This window comes from Gobio gobio (genome assembly GCF_949357685.1).
Source record: "Gobio gobio genome assembly, chromosome: 23".
Lineage (NCBI taxonomy): Eukaryota > Metazoa > Chordata > Actinopteri > Cypriniformes > Gobionidae > Gobio > Gobio gobio.
The window spans coordinates 1,334,110-1,354,109 of record NC_137119.1 but is presented as its reverse complement, the minus strand read 5'-3'; the positions used below and the strand labels follow the sequence as shown (position 1 = coordinate 1,354,109).

Below are 20,000 nucleotides of genomic sequence, written 5' to 3'. Positions count from 1 at the left end.
CAACAATCTCTAAAGAGATGTGAGCTCTCTTCAGGGTAATTACCGACACACACACTCGGCTCTCAGGGTGAAAGTATTCCACAGAACGCAAATCAAATCATTTCACACGCCATCTATGCATTTCATGATCTGCTCAACAAATCCAACAACGTTAGGTCGTCCGCCTCGAGGAAGAACACACAGCCTCACACACGCATTACTGAGGAGGTTATTAACTAACGTTAATAAGGGAACACACTGATCATCGGGAACACACTGATCTTTAACACACCGAGCAGTTCAAGCCGGAGGTCACGAGACTTTCGCCCAATCGACCATTTAGAGAGATTTCAGACCAGCATGACTCTAGTTTGATCTAACCGGTGGAAGGTGAAATCATACTGTGATGAAATATAGCCAAAATATTGAAATATATGTTAGTTTTAAGGCTGAGTACAAGTTAGAAAGAGCTTTAAAATATGGACCTTCTTGAATTATTGACTAAACAATCCCCCCATAACCAAAAGCATAACATAACAACAAAGCCCATAAAAACAAAGCCCCGCCTTTTTCCCAAAAAATGTCCACTTCAAGCACTGCTTCAGATGGCATAAATCAGTGAGAAATTCATTAGAATGGTATTCTGTATGATGAAATATTTTGCAAAGTGAGAATAAATCAATATTTCTCCAAATATGCACACTTTTGGACTAAGATCCTTAATTTATAATCACTGAAACTGTCTACAAAATGAATCTGCACTCTGGCGTTTTTAGCAGTGACTAATCTAATCTGTGACTGGCCACTGCATTCATAAGGCATTCAAACCAATCACACGTGTATCTGTTGAGTTTATGAATGCAGTGGCCAATCACAGATTAGATTAGTCACTGCTTTCATCACGGATTCTCTCATCATGATTAAAGTGCAGATTAGTTTAGTAGGCGACCTCAGGCTGTATTTGCGGAAGACTCCGCTGTCCTGCTTCAGGCTGGGAACGAGTTCAGGATTAACATCTGATGAAAACACCAGACAGCAGAAGCTAAGACGGTGTGTGTGTTCATGCTAGCGGGAGGCGGTGTGTTTGTCAGCCTTCATACACCGCAGACAGATTAGATTTCACAGCTGCGTTATCACGGACAAATCTAATCACGCCGTGTCACTTCCACAGTAATGAAGAGGACAGGAGAGCGGCTGATGAGCCTGAGGTTTCTCCTGAGGGATTGGGGTTTCTGCTGAGGGATTGGGGTTTCTCCTGAGGGATTGGGGTTTCTCCTGAGGGATTGGGGTTTCTCCTGAGGGATTGGGGTTTCTCCTGAGGGATTGGGGTTTCTCCTGAGGGATTGGGGTTTCTCCTGAGGGATTGGGGTTTCTCCTGAGGGATTGGGGTTTCTACTGAGGGATTGGGGTTTCTCCTGAGGGATTGGGGTTTCTGCTGAGGGATTGGGGTTTCTGCTGAGGGGCTGGGGTTTCTGCTGAGGGATTGGAGTTTCTCCTGAGGGATTGGGGTTTCTCCTGAGGGATTGGGGTTTCTCCTGAGGGATTGGGGTTTCTCCTGAGGGGCTGGGGTTTCTCCTGAGGGATTGGGGTTTCTGCTGAGGGATTGGGGTTTCTCCTGAGGGATTGGGGTTTCTCCTGAGGGATTGGGGTTTCTCCTGAGGGATTGGGGTTTCTGCTGAGGGATTGGAGTTTCTGCTGAGGGATTGGGGTTTCTCCTGAGGGATTGGGGTTTCTCCTGAGGGATTGGGGTTTCTCCTGAGGGATTGGGGTTTCTCCTGAGGGATTGGGGTTTCTGCTGAGGGATTGGGGTTTCTCCTGAGGGATTGGGGTTTCTGCTGAGATATTGGGGTTTCTCCTGAGGGATTGGGGTTTCTGAGGGATTGGGGTTTCTCCTGAGGGATTGGGGTTTCTGCTGAGGGATTGGGGTTTCTCCTGAGGGATTGGGGTTTCTCCTGAGGGATTGGGGTTTCTACTGAGGGATTGGGGTTTCTACTGAGGGATTGGGGTTTCTGCTGAGGGATTGGGGTTTCTACTGAGGGATTGGGGTTTCTCCTGAGGGATTGGGGTTTCTGCTGAGGGATTGGGGTTTCTGCTGAGGGATTGGGGTTTCTGCTGAGGGATTGGGGTTTCTCCTGAGGGATTGGGGTTCCTGCTGAGGGATTGGGGTTCCTGCTGAGGGATTGGGGTTTCTTCTGAGGGATTGGGGTTTCTGCTGAGGGATTGGGGTTTCTCCTGAGGGATTGGGGTTTCTGCTGAGGGATTGGGGTTTCTGCTGAGGGATTGGAGTTTCTGCTGAGGGATTGGGGTTTCTCCTGAGGGATTGGGGTTTCTCCTGAGGGATTGGGGTTTCTGCTGAGGGATTGGGGTTTCTCCTGAGGGATTGGGGTTTCTCCTGAGGGATTGGGGTTTCTGCTGAGGGATTGGAGTTTCTGCTGAGGGATTGGGGTTTCTCCTGAGGGATTGGGGTTTCTCCTGAGGGATTGGGGTTTCTCCTGAGGGATTGGGGTTTCTGCTGAGGGATTGGGGTTTCTCCTGAGGGATTGGGGTTTCTCCTGAGGGATTGGGGTTTCTGCTGAGGGATTGGGGTTTCTCCTGAGGGATTGGGGTTTCTGCTGAGATATTGGGGTTTCTCATGAGGGATTGGGGTTTCTCCTGAGGGATTGGGGTTTCTCCTGAGGGATTGGGGTTTCTGCTGAGGGATTGGGGTTTCTCCTGAGGGGCTGGGGTTTCTCCTGAGGGATTGGGGTTTCTCCTGAGGGATTGGGGTTTCTCCTGAGGGATTGGGGTTTCTGCTGAGGGATTGGGGTTTCTGCTGAGGGATTGGGGTTTCTGCTGAGGGATTGGGGTTTCTCCTGAGGGATTGGGGTTTCTACTGAGGGATTGGGGTTTCTACTGAGGGATTGGGGTTTCTGCTGAGGGATTGGGGTTTCTACTGAGGGATTGGGGTTTCTCCTGAGGGATTGGGGTTTCTGCTGAGGGATTGGGGTTTCTGCTGAGGGATTGGGGTTTCTCCTGAGGGATTGGGGTTCCTGCTGAGGGATTGGGGTTCCTGCTGAGGGATTGGGGTTTCTTCTGAGGGATTGGGGTTTCTGCTGAGGGATTGGGGTTTCTGCTGAGGGATTGGGGTTTCGGCTGAGGGATTGGGGTTTCTCCTGAGGGATTGGGGTTTCTACTGAGGGATTGGATTTTCTGCTGAGGGATTGGGGTTTCTGCTGAGGGATTGGGGTTTCTGCTGAGGGATTGGGGTTTCTCCTGAGGGATTGGGGTTTCTCCTGAGGGATTGGGGTTTCTGCTGAGGGATTGGGGTTTCTGCTGAGGGATTGGATTTTCTGCTGAGGGATTGGGGTTTCTGCTGAGGGATTGGGGTTTCTGCTGAGGGATTGGGGTTTCTCCTGAGGGATTGGGGTTTCTGCTGAGGGATTGGGGTTTCTGCTGAGGGATTGGGGTTTCTCCTGAGGGATTGGGGTTTCTGCTGAGGGATTGGGGTTTCTGCTGAGGGATTGGGGTTTCTGCTGAGGGATTGGGGTTTCTGCTGAGGGATTGGGGTTTCTCCTGAGGGATTTGGGTTTCTCCTGAGGGATTGGGGTTTCTGCTGAGGGATTGGGGTTTCTACTGAGGGATTGGATTTTCTGCTGAGGGATTGGGGTTTCTGCTGAGGGATTGGGGTTTCTACTGAGGGATTGGATTTTCTGCTGAGGGATTGGGGTTTCTGCTGAGGGATTGGGGTTTCTGCTGAGGGATTGGATTTTCTGCTGAGGGATTGGGGTTTCTGCTGAGGGATTGGGGTTTCTGCTGAGGGATTGGGGTTTCTCCTGAGGGATTGGGGTTTCTCCTGAGGGATTGGGGTTTCTGCTGAGGGATTGGGGTTTCTCCTGAGGGATTGGGGTTTCTGCTGAGGGATTGGAGTTTCTCCTGAGGGATTGGGGTTTCTCCTGAGGGATTGGGGTTTCTCCTGAGGGATTGGGGTTTCTCCTGAGGGATTGGGGTTTCTGCTGAGGGATTGGGGTTTATCCTGAGGGATTGGGGTTTCTCCTGAGGGATTGGGGTTTCTCCTGAGGGATTGGGGTTTCTGCTGAGGGATTGGGGTTTCTGCTGAGGGATTGGGGTTTCTGCTGAGGGATTGGGGTTTCTGCTGAGGGATTGGGGTTTCTCCTGAGGGATTGGGGTTTCTCCTGAGGGATTGGGGTTTCTGCTGAGGGATTGGGGTTTCTCCTGAGGGATTGGGGTTTCTGCTGAGGGATTGGGGTTTCTCCTGAGGGATTGGGGTTTCTCCTGAGGGATTGGGGTTTCTCCTGAGGGATTGGGGTTTCTCCTGAGGGATTGGGGTTTCTGCTGAGGGATTGGGGTTTATCCTGAGGGATTGGGGTTTCTCCTGAGGGATTGGGGTTTCTCCTGAGGGATTGGGGTTTCTGCTGAGGGATTGGGGTTTCTGCTGAGGGATTGGGGTTTCTGCTGAGGGATTGGGGTTTCTGCTGAGGGATTGGGGTTTCTCCTGAGGGGCTGGGGTTTCTCCTGAGGGATTGGGGTTTCTCCTGAGGGATTGGGGTTCCTGCTGAGGGATTGGGGTTTCTGCTGAGGGATTGGGGTTTCTCCTGAGATATTGGGGTTTCTCCTGAGGGATTGGGGTTTCTCCTGAGGGATTGGGGTTCCTGCTGAGGGATTGGGGTTCCTGCTGAGGGATTGGGGTTTCTTCTGAGGGATTGGGGTTTCTGCTGAGGGATTGGGGTTTCTGCTGAGGGATTGGGGTTTCTGCTGAGGGATTGGGTTTCTGCTGAGGGATTGGGGTTTCTCCTGAGGGATTAGGGTTTCTGCTGAGGGATTGGGGTTCCTGCTGAGGGATTGGGGTTTCTTCTGAGGGATTGGGGTTTCTGCTGAGGGATTGGGGTTTCTGCTGAGGGATTGGGGTTTCTGCTGAGGGATTGGGGTTTCTGCTGAGGGATTGGGTTTCTGCTGAGGGATTGGGGTTTCTCCTGAGGGATTAGGGTTTCTACTGAGGGATTGGGGTTTCTCCTGAGGGATTGGGGTTTCTGCTGAGGGATTGGGGTTTCTGCTGAGGGATTGGGGTTTCTGCTGAGGGATTGGGTTTCTGCTGAGGGATTGGGGTTTCTCCTGAGGGATTAGGGTTTCTGCTGAGGGATTGGGGTTTCTACTGAGGGATTGGGGTTTCTGCTGAGGGATTGGGGTTTCTGCTGAGGGATTGGGGTTTCTCCTGAGGGATTGGGGTTTCTACTGAGGGATTGGGGTTTCTCCTGAGGGATTGGGGTTTCTGCTGAGGGATTGGGGTTTCTGCTGAGGGATTGGGGTTTATCCTGAGGGATTGGGGTTTCTCCTGAGGGATTGGGGTTTCTCCTGAGGGATTGGGGTTTCTGCTGAGGGATTGGGGTTTCTCCTGAGGGATTGGGGTTTCTGCTGAGGGATTGGGGTTTCTCCTGAGGGATTAGGGTTTCTGCTGAGGGATTGGGGTTTCTGCTGAGGGATTGGGGTTTCTCCTGAGGGATTGGAGTTTCTGCTGAGGGATTGGGGTTTCTCCTGAGGGATTGGGGTTTCTCCTGAGGGATTGGGGTTTCTCCTGAGGGATTGGGGTTTCTCCTGAGGGATTGGGGTTTCTGCTGAGGGATTGGGGTTTCTCCTGAGGGATTGGGGTTTCTCCTGAGGGATTGGGGTTTCTCCTGAGGGATTGGGGTTTCTGCTGAGGGATTGGGGTTTCTCCTGAGGGATTGGGGTTTCTCCTGAGGGGCTGGGGTTTCTCCTGAGGGATTGGAGTTTCTCATGAGGGATTGGGGTTTCTGCTGAGGGATTGGGGTTTCTCCTGAGGGATTGGGGTTTCTGCTGAGGGGCTGGGGTTTCTCCTGAGGGATTGGGGTTTCTACTGAGGGATTGGATTTTCTGCTGAGGGATTGGGGTTTCTGCTGAGGGATTGGGGTTTCTGCTGAGGGATTGGGGTTTCGGCTGAGGGATTGGGGTTTCTGCTGAGGGATTGGGGTTTCTGCTGAGGGATTGGATTTTCTGCTGAGGGATTGGGGTTTCTGCTGAGGGATTGGGGTTTCTGCTGAGGGATTGGGGTTTCTCCTGAGGGATTGGGGTTTCTGCTGAGGGATTGGGGTTTCTGCTGAGGGATTGGGGTTTCTCCTGAGGGATTGGGGTTTCTGCTGAGGGATTGGGGTTTCTGCTGAGGGATTGGGGTTTCTGCTGAGGGATTGGGGTTTCTCCTGAGGGATTGGGGTTTCTGCTGAGGGATTGGGGTTTCTGCTGAGGGATTTGGGTTTCTCCTGAGGGATTGGGGTTTCTGCTGAGGGATTGGGGTTTCTACTGAGGGATTGGATTTTCTGCTGAGGGATTGGGGTTTCTGCTGAGGGATTGGGGTTTCTACTGAGGGATTGGATTTTCTGCTGAGGGATTGGGGTTTCTGCTGAGGGATTGGGGTTTCTGCTGAGGGATTGGATTTTCTGCTGAGGGATTGGGGTTTCTGCTGAGGGATTGGGGTTTCTGCTGAGGGATTGGGGTTTCTCCTGAGGGATTGGGGTTTCTCCTGAGGGATTGGGGTTTCTGCTGAGGGATTGGGGTTTCTCCTGAGGGATTGGGGTTTCTCCTGAGGGATTGGGGTTTCTGCTGAGGGATTGGGGTTTCTCCTGAGGGATTGGGGTTTCTGCTGAGGGATTGGGGTTTCTGCTGAGGGATTGGGGTTTCTGCTGAGGGATTGGGGTTTCTGCTGAGGGATTGGGGTTTCTGCTGAGGGATTGGGGTTTCTGCTGAGGGATTGGGGTTTCTGCTGAGGGATTGGGGTTTCTGCTGAGGGATTTGGGTTTCTCCTGAGGGATTGGGGTTTCTGCTGAGGGATTGGGGTTTCTACTGAGGGATTGGATTTTCTGCTGAGGGATTGGGGTTTCTGCTGAGGGATTGGGGTTTCTCCTGAGGGATTGGGGTTTCTCCTGAGGGATTGGGGTTTCTACTGAGGGATTGGATTTTCTGCTGAGGGATTGGGGTTTCTGCTGAGGGATTGGGGTTTCTACTGAGGGATTGGATTTTCTGCTGAGGGATTGGGGTTTCTGCTGAGGGATTTGGGTTTCTCCTGAGGGATTGGGGTTTCTCCTGAGGGATTGGGGTTTCTACTGAGGGATTGGATTTTCTGCTGAGGGATTGGGGTTTCTGCTGAGGGATTGGGGTTTCTGCTGAGGGATTGGATTTTCTGCTGAGGGATTGGGGTTTCTGCTGAGGGATTGGGGTTTCTGCTGAGGGATTGGGGTTTCTCCTGAGGGATTGGGGTTTCTGCTGAGGGATTGGGGTTTCTGCTGAGGGATTGGGGTTTCTGCTGAGGGATTGGGGTTTCTCCTGAGGGATTGGGGTTTCTGCTGAGGGATTGGGGTTTCTACTGAGGGATTGGGGTTTCTGCTGAGGGATTGGGGTTTCTGCTGAGGGATTGGGGTTTCTCCTGAGGGATTGGGGTTTCTCCTGAGGGATTGGGGTTTCTGCTGAGGGATTGGGGTTTCTCCTGAGGGATTGGGGTTTCTCCTGAGGGATTGGGGTTTCTGCTGAGGGATTGGGGTTTCTGCTGAGGGATTGGGGTTTCTGCTGAGGGATTGGGGTTTCTCCTGAGGGATTGGGGTTTCTGCTGAGGGATTGGGGTTTCTCCTGAGGGATTGGGGTTTCTGCTGAGGGATTGGGGTTTCTGCTGAGGGATTGGAGTTTCTGCTGAGGGATTGGGGTTTCTCCTGAGGGATTGGGGTTTCTGCTGAGGGATTGGGGTTTCTCCTGAGGGATTGGGGTTTCTCCTGAGGGATTGGGGTTTCTGCTGAGGGATTGGAGTTTCTGCTGAGGGATTGGGGTTTCTCCTGAGGGATTGGGGTTTCTCCTGAGGGATTGGGGTTTCTCCTGAGGGATTGGGGTTTCTGCTGAGGGATTGGGGTTTCTCCTGAGGGATTGGGGTTTCTCCTGAGGGATTGGGGTTTCTGCTGAGGGATTGGGGTTTCTCCTGAGGGATTGGGGTTTCTGCTGAGATATTGGGGTTTCTCATGAGGGATTGGGGTTTCTCCTGAGGGATTGGGGTTTCTCCTGAGGGATTGGGGTTTCTGCTGAGGGATTGGGGTTTCTCCTGAGGGGCTGGGGTTTCTCCTGAGGGATTGGGGTTTCTCCTGAGGGATTGGGGTTTCTCCTGAGGGATTGGGGTTTCTGCTGAGGGATTGGGGTTTCTGCTGAGGGATTGGGGTTTCTGCTGAGGGATTGGGGTTTCTCCTGAGGGATTGGGGTTTCTACTGAGGGATTGGGGTTTCTACTGAGGGATTGGGGTTTCTGCTGAGGGATTGGGGTTTCTACTGAGGGATTGGGGTTTCTCCTGAGGGATTGGGGTTTCTGCTGAGGGATTGGGGTTTCTGCTGAGGGATTGGGGTTTCTCCTGAGGGATTGGGGTTCCTGCTGAGGGATTGGGGTTCCTGCTGAGGGATTGGGGTTTCTTCTGAGGGATTGGGGTTTCTGCTGAGGGATTGGGGTTTCTGCTGAGGGATTGGGGTTTCGGCTGAGGGATTGGGGTTTCTCCTGAGGGATTGGGGTTTCTACTGAGGGATTGGATTTTCTGCTGAGGGATTGGGGTTTCTGCTGAGGGATTGGGGTTTCTGCTGAGGGATTGGGGTTTCTCCTGAGGGATTGGGGTTTCTCCTGAGGGATTGGGGTTTCTGCTGAGGGATTGGGGTTTCTGCTGAGGGATTGGATTTTCTGCTGAGGGATTGGGGTTTCTGCTGAGGGATTGGGGTTTCTGCTGAGGGATTGGGGTTTCTCCTGAGGGATTGGGGTTTCTGCTGAGGGATTGGGGTTTCTGCTGAGGGATTGGGGTTTCTGCTGAGGGATTGGGGTTTCTGCTGAGGGATTGGGGTTTCTCCTGAGGGATTTGGGTTTCTCCTGAGGGATTGGGGTTTCTGCTGAGGGATTGGGGTTTCTACTGAGGGATTGGATTTTCTGCTGAGGGATTGGGGTTTCTGCTGAGGGATTGGGGTTTCTACTGAGGGATTGGATTTTCTGCTGAGGGATTGGGGTTTCTGCTGAGGGATTGGGGTTTCTGCTGAGGGATTGGATTTTCTGCTGAGGGATTGGGGTTTCTGCTGAGGGATTGGGGTTTCTGCTGAGGGATTGGGGTTTCTGCTGAGGGATTGGGGTTTCTCCTGAGGGGCTGGGGTTTCTCCTGAGGGATTGGGGTTTCTCCTGAGGGATTGGGGTTCCTGCTGAGGGATTGGGGTTTCTGCTGAGGGATTGGGGTTTCTCCTGAGATATTGGGGTTTCTCCTGAGGGATTGGGGTTTCTCCTGAGGGATTGGGGTTCCTGCTGAGGGATTGGGGTTCCTGCTGAGGGATTGGGGTTTCTTCTGAGGGATTGGGGTTTCTGCTGAGGGATTGGGGTTTCTGCTGAGGGATTGGGGTTTCTGCTGAGGGATTGGGTTTCTGCTGAGGGATTGGGGTTTCTCCTGAGGGATTAGGGTTTCTGCTGAGGGATTGGGGTTCCTGCTGAGGGATTGGGGTTTCTTCTGAGGGATTGGGGTTTCTGCTGAGGGATTGGGGTTTCTGCTGAGGGATTGGGGTTTCTGCTGAGGGATTGGGGTTTCTGCTGAGGGATTGGGTTTCTGCTGAGGGATTGGGGTTTCTCCTGAGGGATTAGGGTTTCTACTGAGGGATTGGGGTTTCTCCTGAGGGATTGGGGTTTCTGCTGAGGGATTGGGGTTTCTGCTGAGGGATTGGGGTTTCTGCTGAGGGATTGGGTTTCTGCTGAGGGATTGGGGTTTCTCCTGAGGGATTAGGGTTTCTGCTGAGGGATTGGGGTTTCTACTGAGGGATTGGGGTTTCTGCTGAGGGATTGGGGTTTCTGCTGAGGGATTGGGGTTTCTCCTGAGGGATTGGGGTTTCTACTGAGGGATTGGGGTTTCTCCTGAGGGATTGGGGTTTCTGCTGAGGGATTGGGGTTTCTGCTGAGGGATTGGGGTTTATCCTGAGGGATTGGGGTTTCTCCTGAGGGATTGGGGTTTCTCCTGAGGGATTGGGGTTTCTGCTGAGGGATTGGGGTTTCTCCTGAGGGATTGGGGTTTCTGCTGAGGGATTGGGGTTTCTCCTGAGGGATTAGGGTTTCTGCTGAGGGATTGGGGTTTCTGCTGAGGGATTGGGGTTTCTCCTGAGGGATTGGAGTTTCTGCTGAGGGATTGGGGTTTCTCCTGAGGGATTGGGGTTTCTCCTGAGGGATTGGGGTTTCTCCTGAGGGATTGGGGTTTCTGCTGAGGGATTGGGGTTTCTCCTGAGGGATTGGGGTTTCTCCTGAGGGATTGGGGTTTCTCCTGAGGGATTGGGGTTTCTGCTGAGGGATTGGGGTTTCTCCTGAGGGATTGGGGTTTCTCCTGAGGGGCTGGGGTTTCTCCTGAGGGATTGGAGTTTCTCATGAGGGATTGGGGTTTCTGCTGAGGGATTGGGGTTTCTCCTGAGGGATTGGGGTTTCTGCTGAGGGGCTGGGGTTTCTCCTGAGGGATTGGGGTTTCTACTGAGGGATTGGATTTTCTGCTGAGGGATTGGGGTTTCTGCTGAGGGATTGGGGTTTCTGCTGAGGGATTGGGGTTTCGGCTGAGGGATTGGGGTTTCTGCTGAGGGATTGGGGTTTCTGCTGAGGGATTGGATTTTCTGCTGAGGGATTGGGGTTTCTGCTGAGGGATTGGGGTTTCTGCTGAGGGATTGGGGTTTCTCCTGAGGGATTGGGGTTTCTGCTGAGGGATTGGGGTTTCTGCTGAGGGATTGGGGTTTCTCCTGAGGGATTGGGGTTTCTGCTGAGGGATTGGGGTTTCTGCTGAGGGATTGGGGTTTCTGCTGAGGGATTGGGGTTTCTCCTGAGGGATTGGGGTTTCTGCTGAGGGATTGGGGTTTCTGCTGAGGGATTTGGGTTTCTCCTGAGGGATTGGGGTTTCTGCTGAGGGATTGGGGTTTCTACTGAGGGATTGGATTTTCTGCTGAGGGATTGGGGTTTCTGCTGAGGGATTGGGGTTTCTACTGAGGGATTGGATTTTCTGCTGAGGGATTGGGGTTTCTGCTGAGGGATTGGGGTTTCTGCTGAGGGATTGGATTTTCTGCTGAGGGATTGGGGTTTCTGCTGAGGGATTGGGGTTTCTGCTGAGGGATTGGGGTTTCTCCTGAGGGATTGGGGTTTCTCCTGAGAGATTGGGGTTTCTGCTGAGGGATTGGGGTTTCTCCTGAGGGATTGGGGTTTCTCCTGAGGGATTGGGGTTTCTGCTGAGGGATTGGGGTTTCTCCTGAGGGATTGGGGTTTCTGCTGAGGGATTGGGGTTTCTGCTGAGGGATTGGGGTTTCTGCTGAGGGATTGGGGTTTCTGCTGAGGGATTGGGGTTTCTGCTGAGGGATTGGGGTTTCTGCTGAGGGATTGGGGTTTCTGCTGAGGGATTTGGGTTTCTCCTGAGGGATTGGGGTTTCTGCTGAGGGATTGGGGTTTCTACTGAGGGATTGGATTTTCTGCTGAGGGATTGGGGTTTCTGCTGAGGGATTGGGGTTTCTCCTGAGGGATTGGGGTTTCTCCTGAGGGATTGGGGTTTCTACTGAGGGATTGGATTTTCTGCTGAGGGATTGGGGTTTCTGCTGAGGGATTGGGGTTTCTACTGAGGGATTGGATTTTCTGCTGAGGGATTGGGGTTTCTGCTGAGGGATTTGGGTTTCTCCTGAGGGATTGGGGTTTCTCCTGAGGGATTGGGGTTTCTACTGAGGGATTGGATTTTCTGCTGAGGGATTGGGGTTTCTGCTGAGGGATTGGGGTTTCTGCTGAGGGATTGGATTTTCTGCTGAGGGATTGGGGTTTCTGCTGAGGGATTGGGGTTTCTGCTGAGGGATTGGGGTTTCTCCTGAGGGATTGGGGTTTCTGCTGAGGGATTGGGGTTTCTGCTGAGGGATTGGGGTTTCTGCTGAGGGATTGGGGTTTCTCCTGAGGGATTGGGGTTTCTGCTGAGGGATTGGGGTTTCTACTGAGGGATTGGGGTTTCTGCTGAGGGATTGGGGTTTCTGCTGAGGGATTGGGGTTTCTCCTGAGGGATTGGGGTTTCTCCTGAGGGATTGGGGTTTCTGCTGAGGGATTGGGGTTTCTCCTGAGGGATTGGGGTTTCTCCTGAGGGATTGGGGTTTCTGCTGAGGGATTGGGGTTTCTGCTGAGGGATTGGGGTTTCTGCTGAGGGATTGGGGTTTCTCCTGAGGGATTGGGGTTTCTGCTGAGGGATTGGGGTTTCTCCTGAGGGATTGGGGTTTCTGCTGAGGGATTGGATTTTCTGCTGAGGGATTGGGGTTTCTGCTGAGGGATTGGGGTTTCTGCTGAGGGATTGGGGTTTCTGCTGAGGGCCTCGAGAGTTATCCAGTGTGTGTGTGTGTGTGTGTGTGAGTGTGTGTGACTCGAGAGTTATCCAGTGAATGTGTGACTCGAGAGTTATCCAGTGTGTGTGTGTGTGTGTGTGTGAGTGTGAGTGTGTGTGTGTGTGAGTGTGAGTGTGAGTGTGTGTGTGTGTGTGTGTGTGTGTGTGTGTGTGTGTGTGTGTGTGTGTGTGAGTGTGAGTGTGTGTGTGTGTGTGTGTGTGTGTGTGTGTGTGCTCTCACCTCACAGCTCTGCCACCTGTTGGGAATGTTGGGCCTCAGCTTCTGTTCACACACCACCCTCCTCATCTCCTCCACCGACGGGTCGGACTGCACCAGGTCGTAGTACGGCAGCTGGTAGTCTTCATGAATGCCTGCAGGAGAGAGAGTGTGTGTGTGTGTGTGTGAGAGACAGATTTCACACACTGGAGACGGGTTATTAAAGCAGAAGGCGAGCTCCACAATACCTCCGATGGAGCAGCGGCTGGCGATCTCCCAGAACACCAGCCCCATGGCGTAGATGTCGGCCCTCTTGAACGACTCAAAATGCTTCATGTTTATCGAATCATCCAGCACTTCTGGGGCCATGTACCTGATGAACACACAACAGAGTTATTATATTTGATAAAGCGAGGCAACATCATAACCCAGATGTGTTCTTACTAAGCAAGCTCTTCCTCAAGAATGAAGGAGAGGAATCAGACGTCTCAAGGTGAATGAAAATTAATCTATTTATCATTAAAATTACATTTTAAAAGCACAGCTGTAAAATCATGCACTCACATGACCCAAATAAAATAACCAGATCACTCAAAAAAACATTAAAGGGTTAGTTCACCCAAAAATGTAAATTGTGTCATTAATGACTGAGCCTCATGTGGTTGGACACCCGTCAGACCTCCGTTCATCTTCAGACACAAATGAAGATATTTTAGTGTAAATCTGATGCTCTGAAAGGCCTCCATTGGCTCAACTTTACACTCTCAAGACCCTTAAAAGACACTAAAGACTAAAGTTACAAAGTCCATCTCACTACAGCGGCTCTACAATAACTTTATGAAGACGAGAATAGTTTCTGTGCGCAAAAAAACCCTAAATAACGACTTATATAGTGATGACGATTTCAAAACACGGCATCATGAAGCTTCGAAGCGTTATGAATCAGTGAGTCGATTCAGCGGTTCAGAGCGTTATGAATCAGTGAGTCGATTCAGCGGTTCAGAGCGTTATGAATCAGTGAATCGATTCAGCGGTTCAGAGCGTTATGAATCAGTGAGTCGATTCATGATTCGGAGCGCTATGAATCAGTGAGTCGATTCATGATTCGGATCGCGTGTCAAACCGCCAAACTGCTGAAATTTGGTGATCCAAACCGCTGAATCGACTCACTGATTCATAACACTCTGAACCGCTGAATCGACTCACTGATTCATAACGCTTCGAAGCTTCATGATGCCGTGTTTTAAAATCGGTCATCACTATATAAGTCGTTATTTAGGGTTTTTTTGTGCACAAAAACTATTCTCGTCTCTTCGAGTTATTGTAGAGCCGCTGTAGTGAGATGGACTTTGTAACTTTAGTCTTTAGTGTCTTTTAAGGGTCTTGAGAGTGTAAAGTTGAGCCAATGGAGGCCTTTCAGAGCATCAGATTTACACTAAAATATCTTCATTTGTGTCTGAAGATGAACGGAGGTCTGACGGGTGTCCAACCACATGAGGCTCAGTCATTCATGACACAATTTACATTTTTGGCTGAACTAACCCTTTAACGTTCTCTCTTCTTTATCTCTCCCCAGAATAAAATGCTCCTGTAAAGCCTAGTCGAAGTCGATGCACATATTGTGTTAATATTTAGCAGAAATTGCCGCAAATACAGTGAAGCTGCGGTCAGTCCTGCTCAATCCTGTTCACACAGATGGAGTTGTTTGAAACTATTGAGAGCTCCATGAACCACAGTGAGATCAGAGTGTGTCGCACCTCTCTTATTCTATGGCTCTGGTTGTAACTAATGGGCGGGGATTATGCTAATTATGAATGAGTGTGCACACACACCTATTTACGAATGTTTGGTACACAAAGCATTTGAGAATCCAGAGGAGAGTTTTCGTAAAGGTCCGTTTTACACGCAAATGACTCGCTCACGCCATCATTTACCCACAATGCATTTGCAGGAATAGTGGTGATATGGATAGGGCTATAGGTTACCGTTTGGTGCCCACTCTGTGATTGGGGGCGATGTCGATGGTGTCGGTGGCAGAGTCGTGCCGGACGGCCAAACCCAGGTCAGCGATGCAGCACGTGCCGTTCTTCTTCACCAGAATGTTCTTGGACTTCAGATCCCGGTGGGCGATCGCAGGCTTTCCTGGAGTCAAGAGCAGAGGAAGAGGAGCAGAGGAAGAGGATTAGAGGAAGAGGAGCAGAGGAAGAGGAAGAGGAAGAGGAGCAGAGGAAGAGGAGCAGAGGAAGAGGAAGAGGAAGATGAGCAGAGGAAGAGGAGCAGAGGAAGAGGAGCAGAGGAAGAGGAAGAGGAGCAGAGGAAGAGGAAGAGGAGCAGAGGAAGAGGAAGAGGAAAACGCTTCACTCATCTTCATCATGTGACCTGCAGCTCAACAGGTATATCTGTGCCAATAGCCAATCATCGTATGGGTCAGAATTATCATGCCAAAATATTAAGATCATGTTCCATGAAGATATTTGGTACATTTTCATATCATAAATGTATTATTAGTAGTAATATGCATTGCTAAGGACTTCATTTGCACAACTTCACTGCAAAAAATGCTTTTCTTACTTAGTATTTTTGTCTTGTTTTCAGTCCAAATATCAAAAAAAATCTTACAAGCAAAAGTTTTTGTCTTGTTTTGGGGGAAAATAACTCAAAATTAAGGGAGTTTTTGCTTAAAATAAGCAAAATAATCTGCCAATGGGGTAAGCAAAATAATCTTAATTCAAACAGAAAACAATATTATTCTGCTTACCCCATTGGCAGATTATTTTGCTCGGCGATCCGGCGTTCGGACACATGACCCAGAAGAGATTTGTTTACGAGCAGAGGAAGACGCGCGTATCTCAGCTGTTGAATCTACACTGATCGTGCTTTAGGTCTCGCTGTAGTTCTCAAAATGGGGCTAAAGTGAGCATTTCATGATTCCAGAACGCTGGATCTGCTCATATTCTCACGCATGCGTCGTGGAGACACACACGGAAGACAAGAACAAGCTGGATAAAGGCGTTATTTTGAATTTTTTTTTCGAGGGAACTATTGTTGTCGCATCGTAAAATTATTTTAGAGCCACTGTGGTGAGATGGACTTTGTAACGACGTTTTTAGTGCCTTTTCTGGGTCTTGTGAGTGTAAATGTACTGAATGCCAATGGAGGCCAATCTGAAGCCTTTCTCAGCATCAGCTTTACACTAAAATATCTTCATTTGTGTCTGAAGATGAACGGAGGTCTGACGGGTGTCCAACCGGGCTCAGTCATTAATGACACAATTTACATCTTTGGGTGAACTAACCCTTTAAGGTCTTCAATAAAACAAGATGAGAACTTAAATATTCCCAGCACTTTCTGTGATGTAGTGCTTTTTTTCTCTTTTTCATCAAACCGCAATTTTTGCAAGTTCCCGCAATTTTATCGCATAAATATCCCGCATTTTCCAGTTTAAGAAAAGGAAACGTTTAAGAAAATGTGCCGCATAATCAAGGATTTTTGCCCACAACAATCACAAAAAAAGCTGCATTTTTCTGGAAGGATTGATCAGTGTTATTCACTTGACTTGCCAGATCGGTGTATATCATTTCCTAATGGTCAGGGTTTGAAATGAGCCACAGTAACAGCGACGCTTGCCTTATGACGCATTATTAGCGGAATGGGCCGAGCGAATCGATCTTCAAGAGCTCGACTGGGACTCTCTCATCGTTTAATGGCCATTATGTCTCAATTATAGGAATGTAGTGAAGCTGCCACGCCGGAAAATGAAGCTCGGCGTAACAACAAACAACTGATGATGATTTCTCTCTCAATCCTGACTGTGATTGTGGACTTCCGGACTCAAAGAACTGCTTTATGTCATTAAATCGAGTAAATGCTGGTGCTCAACCGCTCTCGTTTCATTTCCCCGAGCGTTTCTGTCAGAGCTAGAGCAGCACAGTTTGAAGATGCTGAACGTTTGAAGCTCGAGGATTTTATGCTCTAACTAGAGCTGTCAATCCATTCAACATTTGTCCTGTACACAAAACGCTTTTTTTCATCACATTAAGGCAGAACCACTGGAGTCACATGGGCTATTGTAAAGATGTGTTGACTTCCTTTCTGGCCCTTGAAAGTGTTCATCACTGCTGTCTATGAAGGGGTCAGAGAGCTCAGGGGTCATCAGAAATATCTTCATCTGTGTCTGAAGATGAACGAAGGGCTGAAGGGTTTGACATGAGGAATTAATGACAGAACTGAGATTTTTGGGTAACACCAAACCCAGCTAGGTTTAACCCTCTGGGGTTCTTCAGGTCAAAAATGACCCGAAGCGTTTTATTATAATTTTTTTTTAATCGTAGCTTCATCGGAATGGTCCGAAACTTGGTGACTTTATTGGTACTTGGTATATGAACACCCAAAAAAATGGGGACAGGATTAGAAAACTCTATGTGGTCTTAAACACACACACAAAAACACAATTAGCTTTTGGAATGGCACGCGTTCATTTGTGTGTGCGTGTGTTTTTGTGTGTATAAGTGTGTGTGTGTGTGTGTGTGCGGTCGGCCGCCTCAGGTGAGAGTGATGCTGACGCAGTGTGTGAACCGTTACCTTGTGTTCCCACGATCTCCATGTGCAGGTGGGCCAGGCCGCTGGCGGTGGACAGAGAGAGCTTGATCATGCCCTCCACAGTGACGGTGTAGCGGTTCAGGTAGTCGAACAGCGAGCCGTGCTCATGATAGTCCGACACCAGCCACAGCTGCGTCCACGTGCCGTTATCTGAGGAGAGAGAAGAGAGATGAGCCCACCAAACTCACACCAGGGCTCGTGCTTTAACTTTAATGGAAAACAGAGCATGCAATTAGTGGTGTCAACAATAATCGATTCGGCGATGCATCGCAATGCGGGTCATGCACGATTCAGCATCGATGCGGCTAAGTGCCATAATCGATTATGTCATCGTTTATTTTCTGGCCTTGAGTTGGACAATAAAGTTGTGAAGTTTCAATAACTTCCAGGGTCATAACAACAACAATCAAGATGGCTGAGGCGGAGGGAGATGACCACGATAGACGGGTGATTAAAAACGCACCCAGAGCTTGGAAAGCGGACGTCTGGGCACATTTCGGATTCTACGAAGTCGATGGGAAACTAGACAAGACTGACGCGGTGTGTAAAACCTGCCACACTAAAATCAAGCACGTTGGCAATACAACTAACTTCACGAACCATGTTGAGAGAAACATTTCTCATTCAAAGCACTGAAAGCAGTGATTTATGTTTTCTTATATTTTATTTTATTTAATGACATTTATGTCAAAGATACAGGAGAGTGATAATACACACATAGCAGCCAATAAAATCTGTTGTTCAATATCTGACTGCTTGTATTGCCTCATGACTGATTAAAAATTTGCCTTGTTGTGTGCAGTAGAATTTTGATGCATCGTAGAATCGAATTGAATCGAATCGTTACCTGGTGAATCGTAATCGAATCGAATTGTGAGGGCAGTGCCAATGCACACCCCAACATGCAATGTTCAAAATCAAAATCAAGCCCCGCCCTACATTTGTTCTTGTTTGAGAAGCGCTTCACTCAGGGCTCATTTTGACAGCAAATTTTGATTTAGTTTTAGTCCTAGTCTTTTGACTAAAATGCCATTTAGTTTTAGTCGCCTGAATTGTTTTTAGTTTTAGTCTAGTTTTAGTCTCCTAAAATCTAATGAGTTTAGTTCAATTGTAATACATTAAGCATTTAAGCGTCACATAACCGACTGTCACTCAAACTGACATTTTGACCCAATGATCATTTGATCATTTTGTTTTTGACATTAAAAATACACGAAAGAGCTCAATTCACTTTTATTTGTTTGTTTTTTAAAAACATCTCTATAGTTTTTATAACTCTGTATTTCTGTTTTAGTCAGTAGGCCATATCAGGTTAAGCTAAAGCTTCAAATACGTTTATTTTTTTAATTTCAGTTCACATTTATTTAATTTCAAGTAATGAAGATTTTTTGAATGGTTTTAGTGAACTATTATAACCCTGATACTTTATTGAATATGTGTCAAATTCTGGTCTTTCCTCCTCATTATGAATTAAATGGGAATGAAATTAAATACAGTTTATTGTGTAAGCAAAAATTAAAATCTAATGCGTGACTTTTAATGATAAACCAGCTGGAAATACACCAGGACTCTTATTTTGAAATGTCTGCTCCTCTATTGCAGTTGCAGGAGCTCATTCAAGTTCAGGAGATCAAATATGCGTCATTACAACCGTCTAAAACATATTACTATATAAACATGATAAAGTAAACACTGTCATTATTCATCAGCATTAGTTCATAGGCATAAATGTGTGTTATTGATTGAGCCGCTCTGGAGCTGGATTGGGTGTGTGTGTGTGTGTGTGTGTGTGTTATTGATTGAGCCGCTCTGGAGCTGGATTGGGTGTGTGTGTGTGTGTGTGTGTGTGTGTTATTGATTGAGCCGCTCTGGAGCTGGATTGGGTGTGTGTGTGTGTGTGTGTGTGTGTTATTGATTGAGCCGCTCTGGAGCTGGATTGGGTGTGTGTGTGTGTGTGTGTGTGTGTTATTGATTGAGCCGCTCTGGAGCTGGATTGGGTGTGTGTGTGTGTGTGTGTGTGTGTGTGTTATTGATTGAGCCGCTCTGGAGCTGGATTGGGTGTGTGTGTGTGTGTGTGTGTGTGTGTGTGTGTGTGTGTGTGTGTGTGTGTGTGTGTGTGTGTGTTATTGATTGAGCCGCTCTGGAGCTGGATTGGGTGTGTGTGTGTGTGTGTGTGTGTGTGTGTTATTGATTGAGCTGCTCTGGAGCTGGATTGGGTGTGTGTGTGTGTGTGTGTGTGTGTGTGTGTGTGTGTGTGTGTGTGTGTGTTATTGATTGAGCCGCTCTGGAGCTGGATTGGGTGTGTGTGTGTGTGTGTGTGTGTGTGTGTTATTGATTGAGCCGCTCTGGAGCTGGATTGGGGATGTGTGTGTGTGTGTGTGTGTGTGTTATTGATTGAGCCGCTCTGGAGCTGGATTGGGTGTGTGTGTGTGTGTGTGTGTGTGTTATTGATTGAGCCGCTCTGGAGCTGGATTGGGTGTGTGTGTGTGTGTGTGTGTGTGTGTGTGTGTTATTGATTGAGCCGCTCTGGAGCTGGATTGGGTGTGTGTGTGTGTGTGTGTGTGTGTGTGTGTGTGTGTGTGTGTGTGTGTGTGTGTGTGTGTGTTATTGATTGAGCCGCTCTGGAGCTGGATTGGGTGTGTGTGTGTGTGTGTGTGTGTGTTATTGATTGAGCTGCTCTGGAGCTGGATTGGGTGTGTGTGTGTGTGTGTGTGTGTGTGTGTGTGTGTGTGTGTGTGTGTGTGTGTGTGTGTGTGTGTGTGTGTGTGTGTGTGTGTGTGTTATTGATTGAGCCGCTCTGGAGCTGGATTGGGTGTGTGTGTGTGTGTGTGTGTGTGTGTG

At 49.1% G+C, this 20,000-nt stretch overlaps 1 protein-coding gene across 2 annotated transcripts in view; it reads right to left on the bottom strand.

Moving 5' to 3' along the window:
• Nucleotides 1-20,000, bottom strand: part of tgfbr1b (transforming growth factor, beta receptor 1 b) — an 85,634-nt gene that overhangs the window by 3,369 nt on the left and 62,265 nt on the right. For both annotated transcript variants that reach the window (XM_079805951.1, XM_079805952.1), the window contains 4 exons: nt 17,142-17,309; nt 14,546-14,702; nt 12,809-12,933; nt 12,585-12,715 (listed from right to left, as the gene is read on the bottom strand). In XM_079805951.1, coding sequence (XP_079662077.1) covers nt 12,585-12,715; nt 12,809-12,933; nt 14,546-14,702; nt 17,142-17,309 — 581 coding nt within the window. The remainder of the gene's footprint in view (nt 1-12,584; nt 12,716-12,808; nt 12,934-14,545; nt 14,703-17,141; nt 17,310-20,000) is intronic.